This window comes from Juglans microcarpa x Juglans regia, chromosome 4D, assembly GCF_004785595.1.
Source record: "Juglans microcarpa x Juglans regia isolate MS1-56 chromosome 4D, Jm3101_v1.0, whole genome shotgun sequence".
Taxonomy (NCBI): Eukaryota; Viridiplantae; Streptophyta; class Magnoliopsida; order Fagales; family Juglandaceae; genus Juglans; species Juglans microcarpa x Juglans regia.
Genome location: NC_054600.1, coordinates 23,900,391 through 23,919,632, shown reverse-complemented (window position 1 = coordinate 23,919,632; position 19,242 = coordinate 23,900,391). Strand labels below are relative to the sequence as shown.

The 19,242-nt window shown below is 36.2% G+C and overlaps 2 protein-coding genes and 1 long non-coding RNA gene across 4 annotated transcripts; 1 reads left to right on the top strand and 2 right to left on the bottom strand.

Annotated features, from left to right (window-relative positions):
* Nucleotides 1–900: 900 nt before the first annotated feature.
* On the bottom strand, nucleotides 901–8,248 carry LOC121260450 (heparan-alpha-glucosaminide N-acetyltransferase-like). 2 transcript variants are annotated; one of them, XM_041162333.1, is made up of 13 exons: nucleotides 8,001–8,248; nucleotides 7,437–7,574; nucleotides 7,001–7,082; nucleotides 6,534–6,610; nucleotides 4,936–5,042; nucleotides 4,210–4,330; nucleotides 3,179–3,295; nucleotides 2,976–3,067; nucleotides 2,719–2,785; nucleotides 2,506–2,584; nucleotides 2,322–2,413; nucleotides 2,013–2,156; nucleotides 901–1,627 (listed from the first exon to the last, which is right to left on the bottom strand). In XM_041162333.1, exons 1-13 carry the CDS (start codon nucleotides 8,184–8,186, stop codon nucleotides 1,487–1,489), a joined length of 1,443 nt encoding a protein of 480 aa, XP_041018267.1. In that variant the 5' UTR covers nucleotides 8,187–8,248; the 3' UTR covers nucleotides 901–1,486. The 2 variants fall into 2 exon arrangements, with proteins under 2 accessions (XP_041018267.1, XP_041018268.1); XM_041162334.1 differs by lacking the exons at nucleotides 2,013–2,156; nucleotides 2,322–2,413 and having other exon boundaries at nucleotides 8,001–8,247.
* LOC121260452 lies at nucleotides 4,972–18,903 on the top strand. The gene is made up of 4 exons (XR_005939720.1): nucleotides 4,972–5,098; nucleotides 8,921–8,923; nucleotides 16,524–16,533; nucleotides 18,893–18,903. It is a non-coding gene; the product is annotated as an uncharacterized LOC121260452 (long non-coding RNA).
* Nucleotides 10,260–14,802, bottom strand: LOC121260451 (kynurenine--oxoglutarate transaminase-like). Its single transcript, XM_041162335.1, has 9 exons — nucleotides 14,574–14,802; nucleotides 13,868–13,998; nucleotides 13,681–13,766; nucleotides 13,454–13,548; nucleotides 12,621–12,717; nucleotides 11,655–11,769; nucleotides 11,262–11,416; nucleotides 10,995–11,120; nucleotides 10,260–10,821 (listed from the first exon to the last, which is right to left on the bottom strand). Exons 1-9 carry the CDS (start codon nucleotides 14,753–14,755, stop codon nucleotides 10,585–10,587), a joined length of 1,224 nt encoding a protein of 407 aa, XP_041018269.1. The 5' UTR covers nucleotides 14,756–14,802; the 3' UTR covers nucleotides 10,260–10,584.
* Nucleotides 18,904–19,242: the final 339 nt, after the last annotated feature.

The following is a 19,242-nucleotide window of genomic DNA, read 5'->3' as shown; positions in this document are numbered from 1 at the left end:
ATGAGTTTTTAGAGTGTTGGAACCTAACACCTGATTTTTCCCTTGCCACTTCAAGAGTTCAATCTTTTCTTCATCTCTCTATCATTTTCTTCATCTCTATCACACCCATTAGTGAAATTACCAAAATCTTCGTCTTCTTGACAAAGTTATCATAGTAAACATAGCATGAGATAATGACTAAACGAGTCTCAATATGAACGATCTCTTCACTTTTGGACCAACTAAAATTTGTGCTTCCCACAATGGTTACCGAAAGCTGCTGTCCTGAAATTTTCTTTGCTATTTTCCTCAATTATACTGTTGAAGAAAACGACATAAATATTGGAACAATCTTCAGTCTTATCTCTGTCACAGAAACCTTTTTAGACACAAAGTGGATTCCCCCAAGGATAGGTAAGAATGCAACTCTCTCTTCTTCTTTTTTCTACCTTTCTTTTTTGGAAAAAAAATAACCAATTACTTTTCTGGAAAGCATTGTCATGACCCTTCCAAGCTGTCCCAACAACATCAAGGAACTCACAGGAAGAAAACCACACAGACCCAAAACAATGCAGTGTTGCTCCTCAGTAGTACTGCTAATGTTGGAGGGGAGGAGCTCCCCACATACGCACCGTGTAAACAGGGAACTTTCAAACACAGAGTCACAGAGGAGTCCTCGGTTTTTCGTGGTTTTATAACACTCCCAAGGATTCGAGTCTTTCTCGGTCTTGTAGTAAACGTATCGGTAAATCTGTTCCTTGGAGCACCATCTACACAGGAAAGAGGTCAATGAAGTTGCTCACGGTCCAGCTATAAAGGGTTGTACTTTGTCGGAAGAAAATACAACCTGATGTTTATGATTTTATCTTCAGCTCTTTTTGATAACTCTGATATGTACTCAATCTCGGTCTCTCCTTTAGATCATTCATGTCCCTTTCTTACCCAAAACAAAAAAGTCCTCGTCATGAAGCTCTCTCTTTAATTATTATTGGCCAAAAGAAAAATATTTCACAAAAATAAACTTACAAATTGACATAAATTCATATAATACGTTACATCTACTCTACAATTAAAAATAACTTTACAATCTAACATAATACATTAAATCGCGTTAATTTGTAAAATTACTTCTGTGCTAATTCTTTTGTAGAAAAGGTGAATCCCACTAAAAATAGTACTTTTTTTTATATTTTTTCATAGTGAGATTACCTTTTTTACAAAAACGACTTCACAGATTGCATAAATCATTACTCTTACACACATTGGGTGGGTGGAATGTTTGAACGGACTCTTCCTTCAAATTTCAAAGACTTCCTTCCGTGACGCTCCCCGAAAGAGTGGCAGCCTCCAATATCTGCTACAATCGCTGAGTGTTAATAAATACTTGGGAACTTCAGCTTGTGGTCCAGTCGACTGACACCAAAGCTGAAACAAGACGATGCTTGAAAAATTCGAAAGGCTGATGTAGAATGAAAAAAATTGTCAAACGCCTTTCATATATATGCCTTTACAGTTTTACATATATGCCTTTCATGTGGAGGAAACCTGCAACGAGGCCCCAAAATAAAATTTCGAGTAATACAAACGCCAAGGTACCCGACTTTCTGGAATGAAGCATGGCCTGCAATAACAATTCCGTGCCATCCACCTGAATGACACATTCAGTTCAAACTATTAGTCTATCAACCAGATAATGTGCCAAATCAACCTATACATCAATTATGTTTGCACAAGGCCTCCATTTATCTACTAAGATTTACTAAATGACACTTCACTGCTAATGAAGAAAACTTCAGTAATATTGTTTGTCCACCTTTACACATCTAGCATGTCATACAAACCAACTTCACAAGCAAGAACATAAAAAAAAAAGTGTTTACATTTATGTCACTAAATTTCAACTAGGAGCTTCTTTACACAATGAGAGACGGTGGAATAGGGTGTGGTGGGGGGGTTCTTTTTCCGGTTCAATAAATACTTAGGCCTTGTCTAAACTTACTGGCACAGGTAAAGGTTTGTCTTACAAAATTTACCAGGTTGTTTTTAGGTGAGCGCCAATAGAAACCTTGCAGAGCTGCCGGAAAAAGGTCACAAGCAGCCACAGCGTATACAATGAGAGCATTCATCCCCATCCATTCTAGCAACATTGTAGGCTTTCTGTATAGTTTGACATCAACCTGTATTTGAAGAGTTTAATTCTCAGAGAGGGAGATATGGTTCAATTAAACATGCAAACTTTTTTGTTTTCTGGGATGTCATAGTAAAATAAACTTGGGCCAATTTTGTATCATGGGCATACTAGGTTATTAAGCAGGAAATACTATCTATAAGCACGAACTCACTATGTAAAAGATACTGGTTAGGAACAAGCCTGATGTGCCTGCTGTGATGCACATATAGCTCAACGTATAGAGTGGTTTACAGAAAGGAACACCTGATATACCTTACAGCCATTACTTGGAGGAAAAGAAATAAATTCTTAAAAAGCTAAAAGATGCGAAACAGATCGTTGTAACAACAATATACCTAGAAACTCCAAAACATATCCTGCAATTAGTAGAGGGAGCGATAACATAGTCCACAAAAATACCCTCTGCATGTGGCACTGCAGCAAAAAGATCACTATATCGTTAAATAAAAGCTATCAAAGTACTACCTTATGCTGAGAAAAATGTGAATAAGAGGTATGTCTTATTTTACATGTGCATACATGTTAAGAAGCAACAACAATCATTGTACCTTATAATGTAAAAGTATGTGCCCAAACTGCAATCCCACAAAACATGTGATAGCTGCCATTAATGAACTGAAAATTTGTAAAACAAAACAAATGAGCAACTTGTTATGAGAACCTATCAATGGGGATGATAATCAATGACCCTATTACGTCTTCAGTGCATTCCATGCTCAGAAAATTGGAACAGAAAAGTTGCACTAGTGAACAGTAGCAATAAAAAGGACAAGGGAAACAGAAAGAAGAAATGCTGTCATCCAACCTTAAGATGCCTTCTGGATCAAATGGTGCAAGGCACCAGCCAGGTGAATTTGGAGGCAGAGGTCCATAGTCAGGAGAATTAACACTGCATTCCTGAGAGGACAACATAGATTAAAATTTAAGCTTCATTGCATGATCAAAGACTAGAAAGTACTGATAGGGAGTTCAAGGAAGCAGTTATCACTGATGAACTAATCTAATAACCTTCGTTCTTCTATACACAGGATGTTGATAAAGATGATGTTCACCAATAAGAATTCGATCGATCAAGCCAACTGCATTACAAGAAGGCTCAAGACTGCCCCTCACCTCACAATGAACCTATCGAGCAATGTATTTTCAAATTAGTTCTACACAAGAATAACCGAAACAAAAATTTCGATTCAATGTAAAGGAAGAGAAGAAACACAGAAGATATTAACCATTAGCTTATCTGCAAACATGTGGGGAAGCCTAGTAGAGAACATTGTCTCCATAAGATAGCATATGTATTTTCTTTACCTATTCTGTAAAAATATGGTTTCCATATATTATGTTATCATTCCATTATATCACCAGTTATATGTCCTCACAGCATAGATCTCATTCCTACGAAGAAAAAACATAGCATTTGATGAATAAGGCCTAAAGAACTGCTGAAGTATCACCTTCAGATTCAACAGCACACAGTCAAAGCTGCCGGCTCTCCTGTGGCATTTCAACTTGATATCACACTCTCTTATTGCAAATTGGAAAATAAAATTTCCAGCCAAAAGGAAAACAAGAGCAAATGAATCTGGGAGGATATAATAGTTCATCTGATAGCAATAACAATTAACGTAGTCATAGCATTTCAATCGGATTCATTGTTATGTTTTAGGAATGAGAAGAATGAGACAAGATGTGAATAAAAGCTGAAACGTCCCCCTCTCCCAATGTCAAAAACAAAAAAAGAAAATTTAACAGCAATGATAAAATGTCCAACACATAAAGCAGGAACGAAGAGGTGGGGATAGGGGGAGGGGTTCAAATGAACATCTCAAACTCACAGCTTATTAAGATTATTAAAAAAAAAAAAATCACTTGTGTGAAAGAGTATCAACATGTAAGCCAAAAGGCTCATGCAAATACATAAAAGTGGATGGAAACCTATAAAGAAAATGTTTCATCCATAGAAAAATGCATCCAGTAATTAATACTGACAACCAATCAACATTGCCAATGAGAACTTCATAAAATTGTATGCTTCAACTCACAATTTGAGAACCAGATGCATAAGCAGAATAATTCATGCTCGAAGCTTCATATTCCCAGTTGGGTACATAGAGGCCATATAGCAAGCACATGTAAATTGAGCATAGCAAGACAGCAAATATCCTGCATGGTTGACCAAAAACTAGCACTTGAAATATCAAATGCAAGACAAGAAACATATTATTTTGTGAAAATCTTGACATTGAAGAAGCCTAAAACATATATAACCAAATTAAAAATATCTTTCTGACACAAGAGTATGTAGGTCATTTCCTGTTAGATCGTTTATTGTGTTTCATCATAAAAATATGGATCAGTTTGATATTGATCTTTCATGTCCTCAAACCCCACGACTTGTGTTCTCATGTTGTTCAGTAGTACCGCTCGACGACTAAGTGTATCATCCACCTCAATTGCAGTCCTGTTTAAGTTTTGAATTGCTTTTCCACTTCAACACACGTGCCCTGAGACTTTTCTTCAGGTATCAAACCATCCCGGGCATCTCCATAGCACTGCCCTTGTCACAATTTTGAAAACTCTTCTAAATTTAACCCTCCTGTTTCCATCTACAATTATTTAGTCCAAACCTATCGGTATGGTCGCATCTCTATTAGAAGTCAGTAAAGAAGCACACTCTTAAAGTGTTTGTAGGGTCAGTTCAATAAATCTCAACATGCACATGAAAAAGCATGACTATCAGTGAAGTTATACGTTCTATTTGAACTAACCACTGAATGTAGTATTTCCTCACAAAAGCTGCTGGTGACTCAACCGTGATCCTGTTAACTAGCCAGATCTCCGACATTGAAGCCAACAGATATCCAATTGATATCCTCTGTGAATTAGATAAACACATTTTCAATATGCATGTTAGCTTAAAAAGCCTAACTTGTAAAGCTTTTCCTTTTTTTTTTGGTAAAAAGATATTTTATTGATAAATAATAGGCATAGCCCAAGTACACAGGAAGTATACAAGAGAAAACACCTAAATACAAGCTAACTAGAATAGGCTAAGAAAACTTGTAAAACTAGACCAGCATAACCGGACTTTCATGAGTTATGAATTTATCAGCCCTAAAAGAACAATTGAGCTATTGAGTATAACTACTTCGTCTTGGATTAATCATGTAAACATGACATTATATTCAATGTAGTGGGAGAGATAATACATAAGTACATCAAGCTTCTGCTCCGGGAACAGACAAACATTATGATGGTTAAAATTCCCGAATAACTGTACATGGTCAACTGCATACCAGTTTAATGGCCTCTCATTAACTAATTGACTTGTACCATGCTGTAGGAAATGTACATGTAATAAGGAGCCATATTACCAACTCTTGAAGGAAGACACCACATAGCAAATAATTCGACGTTCAACTTAGAATTTCCCAGCAGACAGTTGCACCTATTTGACTCTCTTGTTACAGACCAACATTATCAACCCCACATATTAAGAAGTCTGGACTATATGATCAACAACAGCAAATTTTCCAGCTATTTTTGTAAAATCAATATGTCTCGTAGTTAATATTGTACAGGAAGCATTGCAACATGGTATCGTGGAGGAGGAGCTGTACTGGGAACAGTAGCAAGGTTCTTATGAAAATTGTAGTATCAAAAGGTGGATCAGTGCTTTCAGTTGGCATCCTCGCCTTGCTTCTGATTAATGTAAGTTAGAAATGCGACATAAAGATTTATATATATATATATATATATATAAACCCTTTGCTAAGATTGGCATATTGTGGATTACACCTAGCACAGCACCTGACTCAAACTGTTGAACCTTGTTTATGGTCATTGAAAAAACAAATTCAAAGCTCTGGATCTAGGAAGTGATTTATGGAAAATAATGCAGAATACAAGATCAACTATATGATTTATCAAATGTTTACAGAAAGCTATGCAGGTAATAGTGTGCCTGGAAGCACTCATAACACAGTGAGGCACTGTTATAAGTCCACTTCATAATGGAGAGACCAGTCGAGTAAAACCTTTCCCTAGACTTTAAATCTCAACTTTTTCAGTTTTCACATTTGGCTTGCAAACATGCCAGAACAAGCCATGCCCACATCTAGATCAGCACCGTGGAGGCATTCAGAAGACAGCAAGTGTCAGTAATCTGTCAAGGCCAGAACAGAGTTTCACAAAGTATTATTTATCCCAACTGTAAGTATCAAGTGGCACAACACAAAAACAATAAGACCAAAGCAGATGAGCCACAAGGAAACAATGCATCGTAGATGTTTGAACCCTTATTAATAATGAATTAACCATGTAGAGAACAATTAAACTAATATACCTGATAAATGAAGAATGTTACCTGTAAAACACCTAGCCAACGTATCTTGTCCACATCAACTCCAAACGTTAAATGGTTACGACCATGGAAATACCCACCTAGGAGAATATTCCATAAAGAAATAGAGAATAAATCTTTATTCATCGTATGTCTGGGTAAGTAAAGTACATATAACCTGGTAGTCTCTCAGTAATCTATTACATTAGGTCATTGAGAATTTGGATTCACAACTTCTAAATTATACCATTGAAATAGACTGAGAATATGAGTTTTGTCGAGTCTAATCTCACAGTAACTAGTTAGTGCCAGAGTATACAAATTTGATCGTGACTGCTTTAGTCTTACATCAAGTACTAATCAGCATACATAGTAGCTTATATAATAACTTGAGCTAAAGTCATATGCTTAAGCTGTTGGGTTAAGGTGACATTCCAACATTTTAAATCTAGGCCTACCTGGAGACGTCAAAAGGTAGGAAAGGAACTTACCTTGCAAAAACAGCCCCAAGAGAAAGAGTTTAATTGTTCTTAGCATGACTTTCTTCATAGCAGTTGTTTTGCTAGAAATGTTCTGCAAGGGTACCGCCACAGACAACGAGGAGAGACAATTACACATCTTTTCAAAACATTTGGTTCTTGACGTCAGATATAAGAATTTAGAGTGCACAAGTTGTCTTTTAAGCTACATCTTGTCAGCTTGTGTTAATTGTGCATATTGATAGTCAAAACAGTAATAGTTTCAAGTACACAACTCTTCCCCAAAAGAATATAAGAAAATAATTATGAAAATTAACACACGAGCAAACTAAAACACCTGTAGTCAAAGGGCGATAATAGGTTCAAAAATTTAAATAAAACATAGACCATGCGGGGGAAAAATATCATCAGGTCGAAGTAACCATGACCATACGGAATCCTCTTATACCTTGAATGCTAGACCGATAGAGACTCCAACACCAAAGAGGAAAAATGGCATCACGAAATCCGCAAGCGTCACACCAAACCATGGAGAGTGATTTATGGAAGGGAATGCTCCTCCAGCATCATCAACTAAAATCATTAACTGCATTAAACATTAAAAAAAAATAGTATTAACATGCTCTAGATTTCCAGGACAACTTCACAGTTTGAGTTCTTATTATACAACTGGACCGCTACATTTACTGCCGCTGTATTAAATTTCCCGTGATTCATCATATTACAAAGTTTTACAAATAAAATCTAAACTATTTACTACTTAATTCTTAGTATCGAGGTCACCTTATGCTAAAAACCCCAATTCGAAATCAGATATTTTCCTTAGCCAACTAGTTCACGTACTATTTTTAAAGTACTCTGAATCTATCAATTTTCTACAATTAAGCTATCTGTAAACGCGCAGCGTCTTTTTCGAATGCTCAAATTTACAGAGAACTTAGAAACTCAAAAAAATATTCCACCCGAACGAAATCATAGAAAGGAAAGAGTAAGCAGTACTGCGTGTACGTACCGCGACGGTGAGGCCCCGGAAGACATCGAGAGAGGCGAGCCGTTTATTGGAATTGGCGGGACTGGGAGTGGATGTATCTGGGCCGTCGGACGGGATGATGCCGTCTTCGTGGAGAAGAGGTTCGCGTTGTTCTTCTGCCATGTCTATGAGCGTGGACCTATTTTCTCCGAGTCTCCCAGGCTCCATCGACGGAGCTCTGAAGTAAGACGATTGGAAAGTATTGTTTACCAATAATGCAGAAGCACTAATGCCATACGCTCGCACGTGAGTGTAGTATTTAATTTTTTTTTTTTTTTTTTTTTTTGTTATCTATTCACTTTTTATAAATAATTATTAAATAATATCGTTTATTTTTCCATTTTCTCGTAATTTATAATTTTCCTTCCATCTATTTATGGGTAAAAAGTAGGGACTATAATCATTTTTATAATTCTTTTATACAACCATATTTTAAATTGAGACTTTATAAAATGATGTTATTTTTATAAGTTATTTTATAAAACTCTCTCTCATTTAAAATAAAGTCATGTAAAAAGTTATGAAAATTGTTGTATGTGTTATTTTTCAAAATTAAAATACTAATATTCAAGTCGAGAGGATATAGGGTTCAGGTTGTAGCCTTATTAATCAAGGTATTACAGGTTTGTCTGAATCTTATGACGGATGGAAGAAAGATGCGCATATAAAACACATTTACAAGTTACCAACATTTATTGTCTAATGTTACTTAATAAATGTCTTAAAAAAATGTTACGCAGACAATAAAAGTTGGAAGACGTATCTCATTAAATTGAAGTAAAAAGATTATATTATACTAAAATTAATGAGTTGTGTCCAAATAAAATTTGAATATCCAAGTTTTTAAACAATTATATTGATTAATACTCAGTTTATTAAATTTTCATAGTTGATTAACGTAGATTGTAAAGTAGACCTGTTGATGCGAGAAAAATCACACAACAGGTCAAAAAGAAAGAAAGAGCCATTCACAACCCACTAGTCGACTTGGGCCTTGATCGGTGTTATTCGGAGCTTCTGGCAATGTTCCAGTGCGGTTGTATAGTGTCGATGCGTACGTCCATGGTGGTGAATGAAAATCAAGTGCAGAGAAAATAAGACAAAGAGACACACAGATTTACGTGGTTCGACATGTTGCCTATGTCCACAGGTGTTTGTGAAGGAAAATTTCACTATAATATACTTGTTTACAGTCTCTCATGACCTCTCATTTCTCACTATACAAAGAAAGTTGGAGATCTTCTTGATGGAAAAGATGTCTTCCTCGAGAGGTTGAAGAAGAAGAAGAAGAAGAAGAAGAGATCGTCCATTGGTCCTCTGACCCTCCATTGCGTGTGCCTAGCGTACGTCCATGGTGGGCAATGAAAAATAAATACAGAGAAAATAAGACAAAGAGACACAAATTTACGTGGTTCGACATGTTGCCTACGTCCACAGGTGTTTGTGAAGGAAAATTTTACTTTAATATATTTATTTACAGTCTCTCATGACCTCTCATTTCTCACTGTACAAAGAAAGTTGGAGATATTGTTGCTGGAAAAGATGTATTCCTCGAGAGGTTGAAGAAGAAAAGATCGTCCGTTGGTCCTCTGACCCTTTGTTTTTATCTGACCCTCCATTGTGTGTGACTGCCTGCCAGGAGGTGACTGGTCCTTTTGCGTGTCTGAGTATGCCTCCCTTCTTCCACTTTTTTCTGACACCCTTCTCTTACACTCCTAACCCATGGTCCTCTCTTGTCTCCCACTCCCCTCCTCTCTATTTTGTCCTCTAGTTTGACTTGGTGGGCTGGATTTAGCCACCGGCTGTATATTTTATCCTCCACAGGACCTTCTTAAAGAATTGGACTGAATCACATGAACATTAGGTATTCAAATTCAAAGAGTTGGTCTAAATAACATGAACCTTGGTTGATCCAGAAATGATAAAGGAAAGAGAGGGCGGTTCCCGTTAGGAAGCAGATAAAAAATGGTGTTGAATTGGCAAAAACAGATCAAGGGTAAGTGATTTTGACACTATAATTTGGCATTACGGACCTAGATTTTTTACCCCAAAAAAGAAGTACAGGATTTTAACAAGATTCAGAATTGGTTACATTCTTCGGTCACAAACCTCAATATGAGCTGTCATAGGCATTGGTGCATTGCTTAAGGTTGCAGAGTAGAATTTAAATGGAGGGACAGTTATAACTCCAAATATTACGCGGCCGCCTGCAGGACTTGTGCAGCACCTTGTGGCTTTGTCTGGTGAACGGTCTGCTGGCATGACAAGAACAGCATGCTCTATACAATTACTCTATTGGCTTCACTTCAACTGCGGCATCCACCAATATGGATACCAGATGTTCAAGTAGATTGTCTGGCTTATGATTAGCACCCTCTCTGAATGAGGATGCTATTGCATACTATTTGCATTTCATTATGAGGGTGAGTAAACCTTTCAGGTTTTTACCTTTTAAAGGTTATTGAAAAACAAATAGGTGATGCTTTTGCCAAAAACCAATATCCAGTACAAGATGTTAAAATTTATGCATGTTTATATTGCCTCAATCAAAATCACCAAAAGCATCCTATGTATCAGAAGGATGAAGTTTGAGACACCCTGTAGCCTCTGAAAGCTCACCAAGTTTTTGCGCAGCAGCAGCTAAAGTAGTGTCACTCTTGCAGAAAGCAAATCTGATGTATCTCTCCTGGTAGCTAAAATCTTCCTGAGAAATTTTCTTCATGGATAAATTTGTATGAAAAAATCCACGACCTGGAACGGCCACCACCCCTGCCTGCTTTATCAATTCTTTAACATATTCTACCTGAAAGGAATAATTCGTCGCTTATTCAATTGGGAAGAATAAATAAAGCAAGGAAGCTTAATTTACTGCTTATAATGGGCTAAATGGAACCTTGAGTAACAAAAAGAAGGAAAGTAAGCCAATGTTGTAATTTTTGAAGATGATTACACCACCAAAGTGAAAAAAGAACTCACATCCGAGAACAGGCAACTTTCAGGAATCTCTGCAAATAAAAAGATTGAACCCTGAGGCTTAAACTCAAGCTTAAAGCCAATCCCAGCAAGCAACTTGACAATGTAATCTCTTTTGGATTCATAATCCTGAGCACAGCAGAGATATTATCATGATGAATGGCAGTGACGACGTCACATTTTCAGTTACATAATATAAATGAGCAAATGCTGTGAACTTCACAATACTAGATTAAGGTAAAACGAAAGAAAAAAAAATGCTTCTCCTACTCTTTTCAATGATTCAAAGTATTCGGGGGGGCTTCTCAAAGCAGTCAAGGCAGCTTCCTGAAAAGGTGCTGGAGCTGAATCTGTAATTTTAACATGAATGTTTCTGATTGCAGAGGCAATGAAAGCTGGAGCAATTGCCCATCCAACCCTCCAACCTGAAAGCAACATACCAACAGTGGAACAAAGTGATTCTGAAGAGCAACCAGCTAGTGCAACAACTCAGCACCAAGCAGAAATGGAACATTTGGCAACTATAAGAGCAGCCAAGAACAATGAGTAAAAATATAAAAATAAAAACCAAAACAAAAAACAAAAAGAAGGAAGAAGATTTAGATTGGCATTTTCCAGCCCAAGGAAATCTATATTACAAGCTTTTGGGATGCCAGCTTTAACCTGTGACACTAAAAGTTTTAGACAAGGAAGATGTAATAATAGTCCGCTCTTGCATTCCTGAAATTGAGGCAAGGGATATGTGTTTCTCATTTTCAAATGTTATGTGTTCATATACCTGCAAAGGCATCAAAACAGAAATAAGGTATTCTTTTTAGATATTAGATAGAGTGCATCATCTTTCCTGTTTGTCAGAAATTTCAGCCAAAAAGCATGCTAGTACATATTTAAAGCCAATAATGAATGGAGATTTCACTTTGCTAAGGAAACTAACCCAAAAGGGAAAAATTACAGTTCAAATTAACTATTATGGCTGGTTGAGTGTGATAGACAGAACAAGGACAAGCCATCATGAGAGGTGATATCTTAACATTTCTAAATTCCCATTTTTAATAGTTACTCATGTTCTGCTTCCTCTCACTGCTATCTTTCATAGGACTGGAAAAACATCTTGCTATTAAGTTAAAAAATTAAAAATATTCAGCAAAAGTACCCCAATTATTGTTTCTATTGGACCCTGAGCTGCCAATCCACATAAAACCAAATATCTTTAGGGAAAATACAACTAAGTCTTTTACAACATCGCACCCACAACCAAATGGTGCAGGGAACAGTATTGGGGACAAATCCCAGCAGTTTTCAGCCACAATCACATCACACCAATCCAAATGTAATAGTCAACACAAAATCAAAAGTTATGGTGTGATCCAGTTCTACGGTAAGGACTCTGTGCTCTTAGAATATTTTGTTCATTACATCTTGTTACTAAGGTTAGAAACAGCATGGCACATTCTTCATCCCTCCTCCCCCAAAAAAGTCCAGTAATCAACTATAAAATGAGAAAAAAAGCTTAGAAAAATTGACCTGTATTTTATCCATTAAAAGACCATGAGAGTATATGTAATGCCACATGATAATTATCTACCCATCCAATCATTGTTAAGTCCGAGAGGCAAAGGATTGTCATACTTCATCTGTTATCGCTAGGCAATTCCATGTTCGGCATACTCCAGCAATAGTTTCAAGTTCATCTTTGCTGAAAACTTTTCCAGTTGGATTCTGAGGACTGAAACTTTGCATTAGTACATATCTAAGTCATAATGAAGGAAAAACCAGTACTTTGGTTATACTGTGATAAATAATCAAAATATCATTTTTTATTATGAGGGATAGATTCCAAAGATTGATGAGGGAACAACTTGCCACTTTTCTTTTATGAAAAAAAAAATTCTATTGCTTTTAGACCATTTACTTTGTAGTTTGTAATCATCAATATTTCACAACAATTTTCTTTGAAAGAATATACATGTCATGACCCAACTCTGCAGTGTTAATTTCCTCATCAACAGAGAGAATATAGTAATAGCAAATTAAATTTCCAGATCTTGTGTCAAATGGGCAAAAACTGTTTGGAGTTGTCCACTCAAACACTTCTCCTACAGCAATCCTAGATGGAAGGTGAATCTAACAGATACATGTCCACTCAAACACTTGTCCTACAGCAATCTTAGGTGGAAAGATATTAGCTGAGTCTAACAGATAGACCCACGAAAATATAATGGCCAAGAGACAAACCTAAGAACACAAATTATCATATTAGTTTTTCTTCTTTTTAGTTTATAAAAAAAAGGATGGATTCTATATTTCTAACTTAAATCTATATTTCCATCGATTATAGTTTTTTTAATAAGCATTTCCATTGATTACAAACATAATTTGGCTTTTGGAAAAAGGCTTCCCAGAGCAAGCACGTTTTGTTACCAAAACTCAATTTTCTTTTCACCTCAATGGAATTCACCAACCTGTTCAATACAATAGCCTTTGTTCTCCCAGTGACAGACTGCAGGAGTTTATTGGGATCTAAGGTCCAATGAGGAGGGTCAAGTGCCACAAATACCTGCCATTTCATTTTCCCCCAATAAATAACTACTGATTGAGAACTGGAAATTAACTGTTTGGCATCCATCAGAACTAAATTAATATAGAATAAAGACTCCAAGCCCTTGGTTATCGACAATAAGAAGCATACCGGGATTCCTCCAGCCATGGTAATACATCCTTCGTATGTCTCATATGAAGGGTCAAAAAGGACAACTTCATCACCTCGATCAATTACTTTCCATATATAGCAGTAAACAGAATTACTCTCGAGTACGAAAAGCTGAAAATGCAATTAAAATATTAGTATGAATTAATGAGAGACGAAAAGAGCTTACTTGCAAACACTGCTGCTGCAAATGCCTCTGTTTGGCCACAGCAAATGGCTATATCAGTAAGAGGGTTCACATCTAAACCATGCATTTTCTTTGCCATCATCGCCAAGTGGTCACATAGTCCTTGCACGTGCCTTACGTTGCCACATTAATCTCCATTAATTTCAAAAGAATCAAAAGATATCAAAACATCAAGAGAAACAAGTGTAGTTTATGTGCTGGTAGCCATATGCCTACTGTCATTATTGAAACCCTTCTATGCTCTGAAAAACTAATAAGGCCATGTTTGGTTCTAAAAAATGCAGAGAATATTTAGAAGGAAAGTTTTTTAAAAAAATTCTGACTAACCAAACATGGCCTTAGATTTGCCTAACAAAATAATTAATAACCTAAGCAGAGCTAATACGTTCCCTTGGATTTAGGAGTAGGCATCCCATATTGATTTTCAGCTTCGTACGGCATTCGAAAATTCACAAATCCTTTAAAAAGTTCTATAAAGTCTTTACTGTCACCACCTCTTAGAAATTTAGTAACGTGGGTACAATTGTAGTGAATGACAAGAAAATGTACACGGCTTATTAAATTCAGGAGGAACAAGGTCATGCGAATTATATGTCAAACCCAAATGAGGTATCAACAAAATTATCTTAATTTCCTGAAGAAACTAATGGTAGTTGATAATGAAGACGTTGCAGTGTTGGACACCAACCTGTACTGGTTGAAATCGGAATTAATGGCGGAAACGGCTGCGGTTTTTATATGAGCAGGTGCAGGGAAGTCTGGGAAGCCTTCTGCGAGGTTGATGGCGCTGCATCGTTGAGCAAGATGTGAGAGTTCTTGAATGGGTGATGGAGTAAAACTCTTCGCCACAGTTGATAGTTTCTCCTCCATTGCTCTTTTCTACATGTTGAGTGCACGAACGACGACTCATGTCTTATAAATGAAATATTCTTGGTATCAGCCGGTTGTTCCAACGCACACCCTACACCTTACGTGTAGACCGGGCTCACTAACTGAGATTGAACCGGTCCTGGCTTGAGCTCTCTCTCTCCCGCGATTTCCAGATGCGACAACACCCCTCAACTTCACATGCCTCTCTCTCGTCGAAGCTCAAGCCTCTCACGTCAAATGAACTTCATCTGGAAAGCAAGCGGTGTAAAATAAGAGGAAAAATATTTCTTGTATGATGGGTATTTGATACACCAAAATTCTCAATAATATTGCTTCTCTTTCCAGATCAAAGGCCGCATGGTGTGCGTGTATCAAAGTAGCAATACAAGATTCATGGGTCGTATCAAATGCAAGGAGAAAGTTCTGAACTTTCGGCATGTCCCAGCTTTAATAGCTACTCTTCGGATAGACTGGCAACCATAGCAGCTGAAGTAATCTGCGAGTTTGACGGTGTTGGGGACCGGCAGCGACAACTTGGTGATGATTATCAGGACGAAGAACCAGAAGACAACGATGACAATGGGGGAGGAGGACGGGCTCGGTAGTGGTGGTCGGTGGCTGCGGTGGTAGGCCGAATCGGCGGCGGCGGCGGCGAATTTAGGCTGCAACGGGGACACGGGTGAGGAGAGAGAAACGGGTTTTCATCATTAAAAAAAAAAAAAAAAAAAAAAGAAAAAGGATAACACGTAAGGTGTGCTACGGATCAGCCGTGAACAGGGGCTGATCCGTAGCACTCATAAAGCGATTAACGGTGGAATCCAGATTTCGATTCCTATAATATTATTAACCGAATTTTATGTTCTAAACTAAGAAAGATAGATAGATAAAATAGATTTTACATGATTTGTAGCTGTTTCAGCGAATTTATCAAATAATATTAAATATTCAATAAATATTATGAAGTTAATTTTATATATCTGTCTTTATCTCACGAAATAGACATTGATGTAATTTCGACAATAACTATTTTTTTTATGGTCAAAATGACTCTTTCTTCCATCTGCATTTCATGCGCGTGAAACAATTCAGGCAAATCTTGAAAATTGAAGAAAGGAATTTGTGATTCTCTTGTATTCGAACTAAACTTTTACAGAGAGGAATGTACAGTATTTATACACAAACGAGTGAAGTGAAATAAAGGTAAAAATAGTAACTAACTGTTAACTAAGTAACTAATTAGTTCTTTAACTAGTTCTCTACCAATTACAATGCAAACTCAACTCAGATTAAAATTTACAATTTTATCTATGATAGCCCTCAAGATGAATGGTATATATTGTTAACATTCATCTTAGACAAGAGGGAATGAAAAAGAATAGATCCAAAGAGTTTAGTAAGTAAATAGCAAGTTGATGACTGGAAGAAACATGTAAGGTTTGAAGAACTCCAGCTTGAATTTTCTCTTTGATTAAGTGACTGTCCAACTCAATATGTTTTGTTATCTCATATAACATAGGATTAGCTACAATGTGGATGGCAGCTTGATTGTCATATAAGAGTAAAGAAGCATTGGGATGTTGTTAATGCAGATACGAAAGTAAGGATTGTAGCCATGTCAATTCACAAACAACATATGTCATAGATCTATATTCAGCTTCTACAAAAGACCTTAACACTGTCTTTTACTTTTTGGATTTCCAGGATATGAGAGAATCACTAAGGAATAGGCAATAACCAGACGTGGATCTCCTTGTATCTGAGCAACTAGCTCAATCTGAGTCAACAAAGGCTTTGAGATGGATTGGAGAGGATGCTAAGAAGAAAAGATCATGCCCTGGTGCTAGTATAATGTACTTCAAGATCCTGAGGGCTGCTTGCATGCATGGAACTCTAGGAGAATCAAGGAACTGACTCAAATAATATACTGAATATATAATGTATGGTCTTGAATTAGTGAGGTAGAGTAATCTACCAATAAGTCTTTTGTAACAAGAAACATATTTAAGAAATTTACCATCATTCTTTGATAACTTGTAGTGAGAGTCCATTGGAAAATTAACAGGTTTACAACCCAACAAACCAGAATTGGAAATTATTTCTAAAGCATAATTACATTGACATAAGGAAATGCATTTTTTAGATCGAGCAATTGTCGTGCCCAAAAAATACTTGACAGGACTTGAGTCATTTAACTTAAAATGTGCATTCAATGAGGATTTAATGGACTGTACAACATCCAAATCATTGTTGGCTAATGGTATGTCATCAGCATACACCAATAATGCAACAAAAGAATCATCTTTCTTTTTTATAAACAAAGAATAATCTGACTTTGATTGATTAAAACCCAAGTTCAGCAAAGCTGCAGTGAACTTTAAGTTCCACTGTCGAGAAGTTTGCTTCAAGCCATACAAAAATTTTTACAATTTGCAAACTTTTGTGCCCCCTTCTTTAGATACCCAGGAGGTGGTTTCATGTATACTGTTTCTTCCAAATCTCCATAGAAAAAAACATTGTTAACATCTAAATGTATCAATTGCCGATCATGAATGGCTACTAAGGATAAAGAACAGCGAACTGTTACCATTTTTACAACAAGAGAGAAGGTTTTCTAGATATTCCAGGCCTTCCCTTTGAGTATAACTCTTAGCAACTAATCTAACTTTACATCTCTCAATAGATCCATTAGCATTAAACTTGTCTTATACACCCATTTGCAACCAATTGAAATTTTATTGGGTGGCAGGTCGATACAAATCCATGTATTATTTGATTCTAAGGCAAGTAATTTAGTAGATATAGCATATCCCCAATGAAAATGCATAACAACTTGATGGTAGTACTTGGGTTCTATATTAGATGAGATAGAAACACTGAAGGCACGATGAGATGGAGATAAATTTCTGTAAGACAGGAAATCAGAAATGTTGTATTTATTACTTAATTGTATAGATGCTGAACCTGTAGAAGAAGTGGCAGAAATAGAGGTTGCTAGATTGCAATGGTAATGTTGCAAGTAACCAGGAGTTGTGTGTTGTCTTGTGGACTTTCGAAGAGGAGGAAAGTGATTGATATCTTGAAGGGAATGAGCATTTGAATTTGATGAAGCAGATGAAGAATTTGAGAGAGGATTTTGAGACATGGAAGAATGATTATCTGTAGGAGACTTATGAGAGGAATCTGGAATAGGATTAGGCAATACAAAATCAGATGGTTAAGAAGAATGACATTTAGTAGTATGATTTTGAATGGAAATATGGTTTCATGAAATATAACATCTCGAGATACAAAAAAAAAAAAAAAAAAAAATTTGAATCAAGATCAAATCATTTGTATCCCTTTGTTCCAAAATGATAACCTACAAAGACACATTTTCTTACTCGAAGTGAGAATTTTGATCTGTTTTGTGTTAAAATGGAGGCATAACACAAACAACCAAAGATATTTAAATGACTATATGAAGGAATATTTCCATATAGAATCTGATGTGGTGATCTATCACTTAGAATGTGAGAATGAATGAGATTGATTATGTAAGCTGTTGTTAAAACACACTCACCCCAAAATTTCAAAGGAATATTAGATTGGAATCTTAAAGGCATTGCTATATTGAGAAGGTGTTAATGTTCCTCTCAACAATTGAGTTTTGTTAGGGGGTTTCAACACAAGAAGTTTGATGTATAATACCCTTAAAACAAAAAAAAAAAATCCTTCATATTAAATTCTAAACCATTATTAGTCCTTGCACATTGTATTTTTGTTGAAAATTGTGTAAGGATTAGATTATAAAATTTTATAAGGGCACATTGTATGCCCTTTGTTTTGCCAAAGGGCATACAGTACAATGATTACCATGTACAACTTTATTTTGAAGAAAAATGTTTGGAACGAATTCAGCAAGAATAGGTAACCTAGATGGTGATGGATGACCTAATCAGTTATGTCAAAGTTTAGAATTCAAATCAGATACAGAATTGACACTTGCAAATACAATGGGGTTACTGACTGCACTCGCTAAAAGTTGTTGCAAAACATATAATCCAGCTGCTCTTCTACCATTCCCAATCATCTTCCATGGGGTAAGACCCTGAATATAACAAATATCATGTATGGAAATAAAACAACAATTATGATTAGAAGTTAGCTTAGTAATCGAAAGAAGATTATACGAGAAACTTGGTACACATAATACATCCTTTAGAACTAAACTGTCAGATAATTGTACAGTCTCAAGATGTGTGATTGTAACATTTTCTCTATTTGGAAGTTTAACCAAATGTGTTTAGGACTCATGTGATTGTGGTAAACAATTTGACTAAGTATAATATGGTTTGTGGCATCTGTATCTATGATTCAAGTGCTTGAGATGAAATATGGAGATTCAATTATGTTGGATGAGAAATTTGAAAGAATGTTGTTGTATAATCATGGTAATAAAAATTAATTTTACCTGAAAAAGTAGGTAAAATATTTGGACTAGAGACATT